Here is a 15,963-nt window from a genome sequence, read left to right on the forward strand (position 1 = left end):
TCTAATTCCATCCTTCCTTCTAAATTTGCTAGCTGTCTTTCTCCTGTTAGAGAGAGTCCCTGGTTGATTGTAAACTCGCTGCTCTAAGCTTCAGGACCCTGCGTTTGGGAGCCAGGGAGAGTAGGTCCCGGTCACCTGTCTGAATGTCCCTGAATATATTTGTACACCGAAGCCTGGCTGATGGGTGTTTAGTGAGAAAGCTATCAGCACTGTCCTTGTGTTTGAAAAGATTCTAGGCCAAGAACCCAGCCCGGTGTCCCGAGCAGGCTCCATGTGGTGTGTGAAGCTGCTGAGTGGTTCTCCCTCCGCAGGGACGTCTCGCCACGCACCTGTCAGTCCCACCAGCCCCGGCAGAGAAATGTGACCCCGGGGGACGCCCTACTCCAGCTAACTGCATTTCACATTTCCTCTCCTTCCCGAGGTGGAAAAAACGGCCCTTCAGGGACAGAGCAGACCTGTCAGTAATGAAGTTGTGAGGGAAGAGGCTGTCCTCGGAGGGTGGCTGAGGCCGAGAACGAGGGCTGGTAGGTGGAAGCTCAGCGGTGCTCCTCTGCCCACAAAGCCAGACCAGCTCAGGGACCGCCTTGGGGTCCTCCACTCCCCGCCACGCAGCCATCATTCCTCCACCTGTCTACCCAGGGCTGGCCCCAGACCGAGGAGTGAGTGGGTAAGGTTTCATCACCAAGCCCTGGGGTTATCTCTTTCAGCTCCTCCCCACCTATTTTCCAGTTGTGAGATCCATTTGATTAAGAAAACAGCTGAGGGGCAGAAAGGCCGGACAGTTTATCCAAGACCACCCAGCTAGACAGGGGCAAAACCAGGATGTGAACCCAGGTGTCCCAACTTCCATGTTATCACTGCCTCCAACTGCGTCTCCGGGTAGGGACTCCTGCTCAACCCAGTAGGGCTTCACGGAGGAGGTACTGATTGCAGAATGGGCAGGTTAGGGATAGGAAGTGTCCAGAGCTAATGATTCGTCCGTGTTTGGACACCTCCAGTGACGGAGAGCTCACCACATTCCCAGGCAGTCCGCTCCCCGGTGGGGCAGTTCTCCTGAGGACCTCCTGAGGTCATCTCGGACTGTGTCTCTGGCCTTCCTCGCCCATAGTTCAGAAGGACTCAGCAGTTGGCGACACTTGGTATTTAAACAACTCTTAGGGGACTCTCTCCCCATCCTTCCTCCTCCTTGTCTTGTCTTTGAAAGCCAGTTTGAGGCGGCTCCACTACCTGAAGATAGTGAGATTAAGACAGATGGTGAAAAGGGCTAGTTCGATTGGGCTTCTAAAGTCAGTCAGCCCGTGAAGTAAGTGAGCTAACCAGTTGGCCACCCGCTGGCCAGCTGTGGTGGACTCGATGACCAGGCTTTATTTAGGCTGGGAGTCCAAGAAGTCACTGGAGATAGCCCCATAAGCCTTAGGCAGTGCTTCCCTCGGGATGATGGAGGTATTTGGTGATGAGAACTTTCATGGTGGGAGATTATGTCCAATATACAGGCTTTAGAAACCAGAATAAAAGCAAAACTAGAAGCTGGACATCTGATGTTTCTTCCTTGATGGCTAACACTTGAAAAAGCCCACTGCCCCACAGCCTCACTTCTCCCACCTGTATTATGGGCACAGGCAATGGCACCCCACTCCAGTACTCTTGCCTGGAAAATCCTACAGACGGAGAAGCCTGGTGGGCTGCCGTTTATGGGGTCGCTAAGAGTCGGACACGACTGAAGCGACTTAGCAGCAGCAGCAGCAGCAGTGCTCATCACTTCCTGCAGCCATCTGATGGATTTAATACTATGTTGCTTGGAAAGCCCACAATGTAATATTATTAGAAACAACATTGATATAACATGTACATCAACTCCTTTAAAACTCACACGAACCCCTATGAAATAGGTCCTCTGTTTGTCTGCATTTTACAGGTGAAAAAGCCAAGGCCCAGAGAGGTTAAGGAACTTGCTCAACATTGCATAGCTCACAACTCAGAGCCTGGATTTGAACTCTGGGAGTCTGTCTCCAGAGTCCAGACTTTGAACTACGGACAGTGTGTTGCCTCTTGGTAAATACCCTGGGGGTTTGTATTGGGCATTTTCTGTATTCCAGGCGGTGAGGGGCTATGGATGAAGGCCACACAGGTGGGGCAAATTCATACCCATAGCCAGGCTTCCTTGGTTCTTTAGAAAAAGTGGGTGGGAGTGGGCAGACTCCAGAAAGATGGCATGGCCACATTGTGCTTCCTGATGTTGATTGGCATGACTTGGTTGGTTTAGCCACAGTTTCAGCTTAGCTGGAAAATGGAGGATCCCAGCTGGGATTTACGTGTATCTGTGGCTGCTGTCCACCAGACCCAGAGTGCACCCAGCATGGGCATCTGGCTCGGGGATACCTGGACCCGCCAGCAGGCTGCACTGAGGGTCCACAGGCCAGATAGGAGAGTGCAGGGCTTGGCTGTGCTAGGCGGAAGGGCGAGGGCCTTTCCCTGGAAACAGTCCGCTAGGGCAGCTGCGTGTTCTTCCCATGACATCACGCTGCCTCAGACCGTATGAGGCCAAGGATTCTTGGAATGCCTGATTCACCCTGGAACCAAAATAATACCTCGTATTTATAATGTGCCTTTGTTCCCCAAAGGCTCTCCCGGGTTTGATTGTATTGTAATGTCAGTTGGCCTTATGATCTTGGCAGGAAGGCGGAGAAGGTGGGAAGCCACCTAAGGAAATACCTTGAGTGAGGATCTGGTGTTCCCATTCTGCAGGTGGGAATACTGAGACATGGGGAGGTGGGTTCTTTGCCCAAGCTGCCCAGCTAGTTGATGCTGTGAGCCCTGGATTTCCAGGGGGTTTGAGAGGAGGCCCTCAGAAATGCCCTGACTGTGGAGTGAGACTCAGAGACCCATCTGATAGCCCAGAGAAAGCGGTTTCCCCGTGGCCTTCTGTGCTGCCCTGGGATGGAGGGGGGTGGAAGGAGCCCACAGCTCTTCCCCCCACCCCGAGTGCAGGGCTGAAGCCAGCAGGCCACCTGAAAACTCCAGCTCCCCCCAGCCCTGTCCCACGGGCCCCAGCCACAAGAACTAGCAAACTGTGGTGGGGAAAGGACTGTTCCCAGGGCAGATGGAAACCCGAGGGCCACATGTGGCTTCTGTGGTTTTCCCCAGACGCACTGGAGCCAAGGCTGGAAGGCCGGATTTCCAAACCTCGACTCAGAGCGCCAGGTCCAGAGCCCTCCCAGGCTTTCCCCTCTTTCTGGCCTCAGCCGTCTTTGTCCCCAGAGGCCTCCGGCTCAGCCTTTGTTTCTGCACCACGTGTGTGGTGTGTGCCAAGCCCATGACCCTTCCCCCACTGGCCTTGGCCATGGCCTGGGGTTCTCCAGATTTGGGTTCCTTGCTCAGCGGTGGTGTGCGGGCACGCACGCCCTCAGGACCCAGGTGCATGCGTACACACTCAGTTGCTCAGTCTATCTGACTCTTTGTGACCCTACAGACTGTAGCCCACGGAACTCCTCTGTTCATGGGATTCTCCAGGCAAGAATACTGGAGTGGATTGCCATGCCCTCCTCCAGGGGATCTTCCCAACCTGGGGGTTGAACCCAAGTCTCCTGCGTATCTTGCATTGGCAGGTGGATGCTTTACCACTGTGCCACCTGGGAAACCCCAGAACCCTGGAACATGCAGCAAAACCTTGAGGCAAGAGAGCATGGTGGTTGAGGGCACTCATTCTCGAGCCAGAGTACCTAGGTTCAAACCAAGGGCTGCTTCTTGCAAGCTGTGTGGCCTTAGGCAAGTACTCACCTTTTATGCCTCAATGATGTCTCTGTAAAACAGCGTGAACAGCGGTCCTGCCCTCCTGGGGTAAGTGAAAGCTGTGCTCGCCCATGGTTAGTGCTTCATGCATGTTAGCGTGTTTTCATTACTGTTGTTCTGCATCCTTGTGATTTTGGCTCCAGTCCCTTCCTCGGGGCAGCCCTCCTGGCAGGGCTGGCTTCTCGGGTGTGCAGTCTGTGCTGCAACTCGTGCTCCCAACGGCTGCGCTTGTGTTAATGCTCTGTTGTAGCTGTCTGGACAGTTTTTGAACAAGAGGCCCACATTTTTGTTTCTGCACAGGGTCCCACAGATCGTGGGGCCAGTCCTGTGTCCAGGCTCAGACTAGAACAGACCTCTGTGCTACTCTCTGCCTCCCTTCCTCAATGACTCTTGTGCCTGGTTGTAGCCAGATACCTGTTTCTGTAATTAATGGAGTGGTGTCTGTCTCTCTGCATGGATCCTAAGCTCTGTAAGGACACAGCCCTGTGTCAGAGGCATCACTGTGTCCCCAAGACCTGGCTTGCTGTGGGGCTCACTTCAGGCATGAAGGAGTGCCCAGCCCCACCACAGACCCCTGGCAGAGATTTAGAAAAGGCTCTGAATAAAGTAGATGCTTTTAAGGGTGTGCAAGAGGAATGCACTAGGCCATAGGTTGCAGAGACTAGGGAAGCCAGACTATGATCTCGTTAGGAGTCTAGAGATAGAGGAGGCATCCTGGGAGCTGGGGGAAGGCTCCTGGGCAAATCTGGGCCTCGAAGTCTGCGTAGGTTAGGAAAGGTGTTGAGAGACTCCTTAAAGCCAGCTGAACAGCTTTTATGATACACACCGCCCCTCCCAACTCCCAGCTTCCCTCAGAGTGTTCCAGAAACTGCATGGCCTTGGGCAAGCCCATTGACACCTCTGCTTAACCTCCAGGCAGAGCCTGGAACAAGTTTAATTAATGAAGCAATAAATGAACCTGCCTTTTCGCCTCTTCCTTCCTTCATTCATTTAGTTCTGTAGTTGGTGAGGAAAGTCCTTTCTCTGCCTCAGGGTCCAGAGTCAGACCCTCTCACTTCCACTCCAAGCATCCCTTTGGCCAGGTGACCATCTGGTTTCTAAAGCTCTCCATCCGTGCTGTGGAAGACTGAGCTCCTTGCATGAACTTTTGCCTCAGCTAGGCAGGGACCTCAGCCCCGAATCATTTCCTACCCGACTCTGACCAAAAGTGGAGCCCCACAATCTGCCGGAGTGGGAGCCTCTGAAGCTTGGCTGACCGTCCACAGCGGCAGGAGTGCTCCTGAAGCACGTGATGCCGCTCGAGGGTTGTCAGGGGACCCGGTGCGGGAGCGAGCTGGCCAGGGTGCTGCGGTCCCTGCATCCTGTGGATGATGGCAATGACAGGTGGTTCCATTGTCTAAGCGGCTAGTGATGCGCCGGTTCTCCAGACCTGAGACCTCCTGAGACCTCAGAATAGTCATGTGAAATCCAGTCATGCAGCGTCTCAGGCAGCACCTTAGAGTAGAAACACAGATCCGAATTCCAGGACAGGCTTTGCCGCTAACTAGCTGGACACCCTGAGGGGAGCGAAGCAAGCTCTCTGAGCCTTGGTTTTCTCATCCATAAGGCTGTCCCTTGTGTCCATCTTCACAGCCACCCCTGAGCTGGAGGCCAGTACAGCTAGGGACAGAGACACAGAGGGGTGAACCCCTGCACCGTCCCCCCCCGCCCCGCCCCCCTGAGCCGGACTAGGAGCTGGCTGTAGTCCCACAGACAGACAGAGGAGGAGTGTCCTGCAGAGCAGACTCAGTGGATTTCCAGCACTTCTTTCAGCCCCGAGTATATCGTAGGTGCTCAGTGAATGCAGGCTACTCTGATCATTGTGGTTTAAACCAATGTCATGTCTCCCTCCGTTGGCTCCCTGAAGAGGGAAGTGTGTCTCCTCTATGCTTTTCCTTGCTAAGCTTCCCCTTCTCTGCAGACTGGGGCAGCCGTGTGTGGCGGGCGGCCCTTGTTTCCGCGCCCCGCCTGCCGAACTAAGCCAAATGTCCCTCTCATTTCAGCTCAGCCCCTGCTCCATCTCAGAGGCTGGGGCAGAGGAGGTGGGACCCGTGTGGGGCGTGTGTAGGTGGGCAGGAATGGAGGCGCCTCAGCTAGTAATAAGCAGTCATCACTTTTTCTGAAGGCAAGAAATATGAGCCCGTGCATAGTTTTCAAACCACTTGCCCTTGGAATTTTGCTTTCAGAAATTTTTAAGCAGACCTACAAATTATGTGGTGAAGTGTCTGACATTGTGAGAACCATAATAAGTCGGTGGCCCTCCGAATATCTAGTTGGGAAAGATTATGAAATAAAAAATGAACAGAGAGACGTTTGTCTGCCTTTGGACTGCTGTTAAAATCGTTTTTAAAAACAAAATCTGAAGTTATTCTCCCTACACCCACCTCTCAAAATGCAGCTGTGGTCTTTCGAGAACTTTTTTTTTTTCCTTCTTAATAAAAGAGAGCAGTCTGAGATTGAAACAAGACATCTGATTTCAGAACCCAAAGAAGAGAGAATAAACTAAATGAGTGATGGAAAAAGCATACTGACAATTTCCATTCTCAAAAAATAAACAAGTATTATTTTCCTAACAGCAGGTGTTGCCAGGAGCGCAAATGGAATATTAATCTTATCTCCTAAGCCATTCCCCCCTGCCCCGCCCCCACCAGAGAAAGCTACCCCCCACCCCGAGATTGAAACATACTGAGCAAAAATCCTGAGGTGGATTTTTGCCCTTTCTGGCTGACACGGCTGCACGTCTAGTGTCTCCAAAACCTGGACCCACATATCCGGGGATCAGAGACCAAATGCGGCTTCCTTCCCTGCCGCTGGGAGCAACAGCGGCTCATCCCAGATCAGCCAAACCTAAACCCACAGGTTTCACGGTGAGCAGCCAGCTGGCCCCTGAAGGAAGGTATCGACGAAACCCAGGGCCAGCAAACACAGAAGAGAGGAGTTGGTTTTGGCTGGCTCAGCCAGTGACCGCTGACAAATATTTGTGAATGGCCAGAGCAGGGGAGCTGGGCCTCCATTGTTGGAGCCCGAAGCCCAGCCCCAAGTCTGGTCCAGGGGCTCGGGCGCTCCCTGCCCGTTCCCAGGCCAAGGACGTGGGCCTCATGGGGTCATCGGCACGGTGAGTCTCCGTGGTAGCTCAGCATTTCTTTACTGAGGGGGCTGGATCTGAGGGCACCTGGGAGACAGGAGGGTGGATGCTTGGGAGCCGTGACCCGCTGACTTGGCCGGACACACCCCTGAGAGCCTCTGCGAGGCCCTCTGCTGTGGGACTTCTCTTCACTGAGCCTCTGTTGGCTTATCTGTAAAATGGGAAGAAAGGTTCTTGACTGACCTGCACCTAGAGACCAGTCCCAACAGTCACTAACCCTGAAAACTAAGCAGGAAAAGGGGCTCCGTGCCCCGTGCCCCTCCTCCAGGGACATCTTCCCTGCCCTCCTCGGGGCCACCCAGCCAACCTCATTTGTCGTCCAGCCCCATAGCAGCCCTCCTGCTTTTGCATTCATGAGTCTTGTCTCCGCATTTAGGAGCAGACCCTCGAAGGTGGACCCCCAAGCCTCTCCTTCCCTCCTGCAGACATCACTCCACATGTGCAAAGGAGCTGCCACTCAGGCAGAGTGAGTCTGAGAACGCCCACCGGTGCTCAGCAACCTGGGGCATTCTTCCTGGTCATAGCTTTGTTGACAGGACTGGCTGGTCCCGAGGTCTTTTTTTTTTTTTTTTTTTTGATTTATTTATTTGGCTGCATTGGGTCTCAGTTGCAGCACGAAGGATCTTCATTGGGGCACACAGCCTCTTTAGTTGCGGCAGGCAGGGTCAGTAGGTGTGGCACACGGGCTTAGTTGCGCTGTGGCATGTGGGATCTTAGTTCCCCAACCAGTGATCAAACCTGAGTCCTCTGCATTGCAAGGCAGATTCTTAACCATGGGACCACCAGGGAAGTCCCTCCAAGGTTTTTTGAACCAGAAGAATAGGGAGTTCCAGGCCCCGCACAATTTCCAGAAATCAGTAGCAGAAACTCTGCAAGACCTAGGCTGATTTCTTTCCAGGATCTTGACCACCATGTAGAAATTACCTCCTTTCTCCTCTGGGTGGAAAGAGGTGGGATTTTTTGAGAGGTGGGGAGGAGGACTGGGAGGATGCTGGGCAGAGAGAGGGGAATTCCTGATACGGCAAGTAGGAAGCCAGTTTCAAGACAGATCCTGGGAAGGGCTTGGTCAACCGTCCTTTGGGGGGCATTCTTTGGGCCATAGCTGCAGGCAGCACAAAAATTCTAAATAAGGATGACAGAAGTTGTGAGAATCAAGCATTATCTGCCAGGGAATTTCCAAGGTTCTTCTCTGGGCTTAAAAATTACTCACACTCAAAGAACAAAGAGAGTGGAAGGAAAAAAGGTCAATCAGTGTAAAGTAGCTGTTTAAAATCATAAAAGATGATGCTTTTTAAATGCTGCCTTCAATATGTCAGCAAATTTGGAAAACTCAGCAGTGGCCACAGAAATAGAAAAGGTCAGTTTTCATTCCAGTCCCAAAGAAAGGCAATGCCAAAGAATGTTCAAATTACTGTACAGTTGCACTCATTTTACATGCTAGCAAACTTAGGCTCAAAATCCTTCAACCTAGGCTTCAGCTGTTCATGAACCAAGAGCTTCCAGATGTACAAGCTGAGTTTAGAAAAGGCAGAGGAACCAGAGACCAAATTGCCAACATTCACAGGATCATGGAGGAAGCAAGAGAATTCCAGAAAAACATCTACTTCATTGACTACGCTAAAGCCTTCGACTGTGTGGATCACAACAAACTGTGGAAAATTCTTCAAGAGATGAGAATACCAGACCACCTTACCTGTCTCCTGAGAAAGCTGTATGTGGATCAAGAAGCAACAGTTAGGACTGGACATGGAATAACTGGTTGATTCAAAATTGGAAAAGGAGTACAACAAGTCTGTATAGCGTTCCCCTACTTATTTAACTTCTATGCAGAGTACATCATGTGAAATGCAAGCCTGGATGAATCACAAGCTGGAGTTAAAGATTGCCAGGAGAAATATCAACAACCTCAGATAAGCATATGATACTACTCTAATGGCAGAAAATAAAGAGGAACTAAAGAGCCTCTTAATGAGTGTGAAAGAGGACAGTGAAAAAGCTGGCTTGAAAGTCAGCGTTCAAAAAAACTAAGATCATGTCATCGGTCCCATCACCTCAGGGCAAATAAATGGGGAAAAAATGGAAACAGTGACAGACTTTATTTTCCTGGGCTCCAGAATTGCTGCGGACAGTGTCTGCAGCCATGAAAAAGACTGAAAGAAAGCTATGACAAATCTATACAGCATATTAAAAAGCAGAGACATCACTTTGCTGACAAAAGTCTGTCTAGTCAAAGCTATAATTTTTCCGGTAGTCATGGATGTATGTGAGAGTTGAACCAAAAGAAGGCTGAGTGCCAAAGAATTGATACTTCTGAACTGTGGTGTTGGAGAAGACTCTTGAGAGTCCCTTGGACTGCAGGGAGGTCAAACCAGTCAATTGTAGAGGAAATCAACCCTGAATTTTCATTGGAAGAACTGATGCTAAAACTGAAACTCCAGTACTTTGGCCACATGATGCAAAGTGCTAACTCACTGGAAAAGACCCTGATGCTGAGAAAGATTGAAGGTCAAAAGGAGAAGAGGGTGGCAGAGGATGAGATGGTTAGATAGCATCACTGACTCAGTGGACACGAATCTGAGCAAGCTCCTGGAGACGGTGAAGGACAGAGGAGCCTGTCGTGCTCCAGTCCGTGAGGTCGCAAAAAGTCAGACACAACTTAGCGACACTACAACAACAACAAAATTTAAAAAATGAAAGTAGGGAGAATTTAGAAAAAGTCCTGGGGAGTTGGTAGGCCGTGGAATTCCATCTGCTTTCCCAGGGCTTCCTCGAATGAGGGGGTCCAGACCCCTGAGCTGACCCGTGTCTCGGGTGTCCGGCACATGTGAAGGCAGTTGGTGGTCTTGGGAGGAGCCTGGCTCAGTGAGTCACCTTGCTGGTGGGGCCCACCTTGTCCCTCTTGCCCTTTGCCCAGGTGCCCATGCTGACGGATTCCCTTGCTATGAATGCAGACTGACCTTCTTCCAGAACTGAGTGTTAGGCCCATGCTGATGGCTGTGTTTCGAATGAGACCATTAGGGAAGGAAACTGAATGCCTTAGGCCTGTCGGTGGTGGTGGTGGGATTGGATGAAGGAGCTGCCTCTTTTGAGTCTGTGCCGTGCCGTGCTAAGTTGCTTTAGTCATTTCCGACTCTGTGACCCTATGGACTGCGGCCCGCCAGGCTCCTCTGTCCGTGGGATTCTCCAGGCAAGAACAGTGGAATGAGTTGCCATTCCCTTCTCCAGGGGATCTTCCCGACCCAGGGATCAAACCCGCATCTTCTTATGTCTAAGCTGCATCGGCAGGCGGGTTCTTCACCACTGGCGCCTCCTGGGAAGCCCTATTGACTCAAATTATTAAAATAAACACATCTAACCCCCCTGGATTTTTATGTATACAGGCAAACACAAGAGAACACTGAAGGACGGAGAGAAGGCAGACTGGCTGGGGACCTTGGCCCCTGAGGGGTGACACAGCAGTGAGTGAGTTTTCTTCTAAGCCTCATTAATCTCAGACTTGAAGTGAAAGTATTTGGCAACCCAGACACACCACCACAGGTGCAGACAGACCAAAATGGCCCCAACGAAAGCCTGCCCTCTGCAGCCAGCAAACCAGAAAGGAGCAGCCTCTTAAGACAGAGAGCTCTTCAGCAGAAGCTGCTCTACTTCAGGCAAACGCCCTAGAGAAAACTAGCTCCATCCCACCCGTGCCAGAAGGGCCAAACGAAGGAACAAAATTCCACCTTCGCTAGGCTGTGATGAGGCACCCAAACCCCGCCAGGGTGGGGTCAGGGAAGCCGAGTGGGCAGTTGGGACTCATGCCTGGGGGTCACTGAGAACCCCTGCCTCTGTGTCAGTGGAGGCCACGTGGGGAGCAGCAGTGAGGCACCCTTCTCCTCCTGGCCAGGGAGGTGTCTGTGTGAGGAACCAGAACCTCCACTGTGGGCGGCATTAAAGAGTACCCCACCCCTTGCGGTGTCAAAGAAGACCTGGTGGGGAACCTGACTTCTCCCCCAAACCCTGCACTAATGAGACAGTGTAGCTCTTTCTACTACCAGACCAAGGTCAGAGGATGCCAGCAGAAGAAGCCAGCCAAACAGGAAGAGTTGATTAAGTTGAGTCTCATAAGATAATAGCCAACCTGTCCAGCTTTCAGCCAAAATCTCCTGTCATACCAAAACCTTGAAAGATCTCACTTGAATGTAAAAAGACAATACATGTCAATAACGAAATAACAGAAATGTTAAAATTGTCTGACAAAGATTTTAAAGCAATCAGCATAAAAATGCTTCAAAGAGCAACTCCAAACCCTCCTGATACACCAAAAAAAAAAAAAAAAGTCTCGGCAAAGAGGTAGGAGATATAACAAAGCATCAAATGAAAACTTCAGAGTTAAAGGAAAACTCAGTTGGATGGACTCAACACCCAAATGGAGGGCACAAAGGGAAGAACCAGTGTCCTGGAAAAGAAACAATAGAAATGATCTAGTCTGAGCAACAGTGAGAAAATACACTGAAAAGAATGAAATTAGCTTCACAGACCTAGAAGACCATAACCAAAAATCCAACAGGCATGTCATCCGAGAGGTAGCAGAAAAAAAGGGTGTAACTGAAAATGACCCAAAGAAACAATGGGTGAAAACTTCTCATGCATTGCTAGTGGGAATGTAAACTGGTACAGCCTCTATGGAAAACAGTTTGATAGCCTCTTTAAAAATTAAATATGCAATTACCTTTCAACACAGCAATGGTGCTCACAAGCATTTATTCAAGAGCGATGAAAACTATGTCCACACAGAAACCTGTGAACAGATTTTCTCAGCTGCTTTCTGCACAATAGCCAATAATTGGAAACAACCCAGATGTCCTTCAGTGGGTAAATGACTAAACTCACTGATATATCCATACCATGGAACACTACTCAGCAGTAAAAAAGGAACAACCGTGGATACATGCAATCACCTGGATGGGTCGCCAGGGAATTATGCTAAGTGAAAAAAGCCAATCCCATTGGGTCACATACTGTATGTATATAACATTCTTGAGATGATAAAATGGTAGAAATGGAAACTAGATTAGTTGTTGCCAGGGGCTAAGGAGGGAGGGAAGTAAATGTGTCTATGAAAGGGCAACACAGCACAGGAGATTGTGGTGATGGAAATGTTCTGTGTCTTGACTGAGTCAGTGTCAAAATCCTGGTTGTGATCTTGAACTATAGTTTTGCAAGATGTTACCATGGAAGGAAGCTGGGAAAAGGATACAAAAAAATCTCTCTGCATTCTTTCTTACAACTGCATTTGAATCTATAATTATCCCACAATAAAAAGTTTAGAAAAATAAATTTATGTTCATTTAGAAAACACAAATGAAAAAGAAAAATCCTCATCCCATCCCCCAGGGATAATGACTGTTAGCATTTTGTTGAGTGTCCTTCCAGATTTTCTATGCATATAAATACTTGCCATAAAAACTAGCACTGGGCTGCACACACAACACACTTGCCACAGAGTGAGCTTTTTCACCATGCTCATTGTTTCACTGTCCATTTTTCTCTGTTCTACACACGACTGTGATGAACATCCCTGTGCCTACATCCCTGTGCTTTGATTATTTCCTTTGGATAAATTGTCACAAGTGGATAAATTGCAAGGGCTAGCGGTTTACATGTTTTAGAGGCTTTTGTAACAAACTGTCGAATTTTCCTCCAAGAACATACTCATTTCTGCTTCTAATATACAGTGTGTTATAAGTTAACTGTTTGTGTGGAAACAAAAAGAAACCTATATGTGTGTCTCTCACTTGGCAACTTCATTTTTTAAATTTTTTTTAAAAGTGCTTTTTAAAAATGTGTATGTATTTATTATTTTCGGCTGTGCTGAGTCTTCATTGCTGCGGGTGCTTTTCTCTATTTGCGGCGAGTGAGGAGCTGCTCCTCGTCGTGGTGCGTGGACTTCCCGCCCTGGTGCCTTCCCTCGTGGAACACGGGCTATAGACACGTGGGCTTCCGTAGCTGCGGTTCCCAGGCTCTAGAGCACAGGCTCGGTAGTTGTGGCTCAGGGACTTAGGTATTCTGCAGCATGTGAGATCTTTCCAGACCAGGGATGGAACCTGTGCCTCCTACATTGACAGGTGGATTCTTTACCACTAAGCCACCAGGGAAACCCTCACTTAACAATTTTAACTCCTCCTGAAAACCCTGCCACCTAGGGAAAGCTTTTCTTTTCATTTTTTTTATTTTTATACAATGTTTAAAAGTTACTTTCTATTTACAATTATTGGGAAATATGGATTATATTTCCCAAGTTGTATAGCACATCCTTGAGCTTATCTTACATCCAAGAGTTTGTGCCTCCCACTCCCCGACCCTTATATGGCCTTTTCCCACTGGTAACCACTAGTTTGTTCTCTATATCTGTGGGTCTGCTTCTTTTTTTTGACCACAGGAGAGATTGAACCTGTGCCCCTTGCAATGCAAGGGCAGAGTCCTAACTACTGGATTGCCAGGGAAATCCCTCTTCTTTTTAATTATATTCATTAGTCTGTTGTATTTTTAGATTCTACATATAAGCGATATCATACAGTGTTTCTCTTTCTCTGTCTTTTCCCTCTTAGCATAATGCCCTCTGTGTCCATCCGTGTTGTTGCAAATGGCAAATGTTTGTCGTTTTTTTGTGGCTGAGTAGCATTCCATATTGTGTATACCACAACTTCTGTTGATGAACACTTAGGTTGTGTCCATGTCTTGGCAATTATAAATAATGCTGCTATGGAACATTGAGGTGCATATATCTTTTCAAATTAGTGTTTTGGGTTTTTTCAGATATATACTCAGGAGTGGAGTTGCTGGGTCATATGGTTGCTGGGTCATATTTTTTGAGAAACTTCCATACTGTTTTCCACTGTGGCTGCACCAATTTGCATTCCCACCAACATTGTACAAGAGTTCCCTTTTCTGCACATCCTCGCCAACATTTGATACTGGTAGAAGGAAAAAGCTTTTCAATGAAAATTTTTTCATTAATTTTAATGGGAAAATGATCCATTTAACCCCAAACCCAAGATACCTCCAAATTTTCAGAGTTACAAATTATCAAGTGAATGTCGAAATTGAGTTTATATAAGTAATAATAATTTTAGAGCAAGTAAATACAGTTTGTTCATAAAATGCAGTGCGGCGAAGGTCTGTTGTGTGGGTGAAGAGATGGATCACAGAACGAGATGGGAGGCTCATTTGCTAGAATGTAGAGCTTCTTTCTTCACTCACTTTACAACTTTGAGAGGCTCATGGTTATCCTGTTCTCCAAATGCGCTTCAGATAAGATTATGACGTGGAAAACACCATTAGGGCAAAACAGGTGGAATGCAGGAGCACTTCAGTGACAGAAGCAGCCCTTTGGCGCAAGACTGAAGGGTCCCCAGAATACATGCCACCCCCTTGCTCTGTTTTAGTCTGCAGATCAAAACATTTGGGGTTTGTCCCGTGTTGCACACCTCAGATTTGTTCCATGGGAGAATCTCTGGCTTCCCTGGTAGCTCAGCTGGTAAAGAATCCGCCTTCAATGCAGAAGACCCCGGTTCGATTCCTGGGTCGGGAAGATCCGCTGGAGAAGGGATAGGCCACCCACTCCAGTATTCTTAGGCTTCCCTTGTGGCTCAGCTGGTAAAGAATCTGCCTGTAATGCTGGAGACCTGGATTCGATCCCTGGGCTGGGAAGATCCCCTAGATAAGGGAAAGGCTACCCACTCCAGTATTCTGGCCTAGAGAATTCCATGGACTGTATAGTCTATGGGGTCTCAAAGAGTCGGACACAACTGAGCGACTTTCATTTTCACTATCCAACGCAGTTCTGTGTACACATCTTTCCTGGAACACGCAAAGAATATATTCACAAAATGGGAACAGTTGCTTCAAGAAACATACTGGGTGTTTGGGAACAGTCAGGAGGGTTCGCTGTACACTCTAATTGTATCACTTTAATTTTGTGTCCTACACATGTATTAATGCATATTCTAATAAAGGAATAAAATACTTACTTTAGTTCAAGAGTTGGCTTAAATCCTGAGTAATCATAGGGACCTGTCTGTCATATTCTCTGCTGTAACCCCAGGCCCCGTTGCAGAGCCTGGTGCATAGGAGGCCTTCAGTGAGAGTACTGAAGGAGTGAAGCAATGAATTCCTCTGCAAGTATTTGGACATAGGGGCCCTGGCCAGCGGCCCCAGTGACCCTCTCTTGTCTTTCCCCTTTGGTTGCAGGCGGCAGCAGAGACCCCCAGGAGGGAACAAGCCCCAGCAGCATGGTGACCACCCGCCGGGCAGTGCCAAACACAACAGGGACCACCAGAAATCCTACCAGGGGGGCTCGGCGCCCCACCCCTCAGGGAGGTCCAGCCACCACGGCTACAGCCAGAACCGGCGCTGGCACCACAGCAGCATGGAGCATCCTTCCGGTGACAAGGGGAAGGCAGGCGGCCACCGCAGCACCAAAGAGACCGTGACCACGGAGAGCCCCAGGCTTGAGGACGCCCTGGGGGACACTGGGCACGGCGGCCTCGAGTCCCCCCGCAGCCCCGATGCCCTGGCCCCAGCGGCTTCCGAGAGGCTCACCCTGCTGCAGCCGGGGTGTCCAGAGGCCGAGACAAAGCTGAAAGACAGTATTATTCCCGAGCGCGGCGGGGAGCGCCCCAAAATTACCCTGCTCCAGTCTTCCAAAGACAGGCTGCGGCGAAGGCTGAAAGAAAAGGTACCGGTAATTGAATTTTCCTTGTTCTTTTGCACCAGGGAGGACAGCATGAGGTAGGCACCTGGGTGGAAGGGCTTGGGGGTGCGGGCCTGGGGAGCTGTGTGGAGGCAGAGACCAGCACCTGGTCTCTGCTGCCCGAGAGACCCCTGGTCCCCAGAAGGCAGACCCATGGCCAGCTCTGCGTGTGAGCTCCCTCCAGCACGTTCCACCCTGCAAGAAGCCCAGCTGGACACTTGGTACCAGCCCCCAGCCTGAGAAGGGAGGGTGGGGG

The 15,963-nt window shown here is 49.7% G+C and overlaps 1 protein-coding gene across 9 annotated transcripts in view; it reads left to right on the forward strand.

Moving 5' to 3' along the window:
• The window catches only part of CTIF (cap binding complex dependent translation initiation factor), a 314,944-nt gene that overhangs the window by 193,920 nt on the left and 105,061 nt on the right, over window positions 1–15,963 (forward strand). For 6 of the 9 annotated variants that reach the window (XR_014075152.1, XR_014075153.1, XM_081563483.1 and 3 more), the window contains one exon: window positions 15,206–15,692. Coding sequence is in view for 7 of the 9 variants with exons in the window: in XM_081563483.1 (XP_081419609.1) it covers window positions 15,206–15,692 (487 nt within the window). In the remaining 2 variants the exon portion in view is untranslated. Of the gene's footprint in view, window positions 1–15,205; window positions 15,699–15,963 lie in introns of all 9 variants that reach the window. The other 3 variants (XM_081563478.1, XM_081563479.1, XM_081563481.1) reach the window with 1 other exon arrangement.

This window comes from Giraffa tippelskirchi, chromosome 14 (assembly GCF_054371585.1).
Source record: "Giraffa tippelskirchi isolate mGirTip1 chromosome 14, T2T-mGirTip1v1.2.pri, whole genome shotgun sequence".
Classification (NCBI taxonomy): domain Eukaryota; kingdom Metazoa; phylum Chordata; class Mammalia; order Artiodactyla; family Giraffidae; genus Giraffa; species Giraffa tippelskirchi.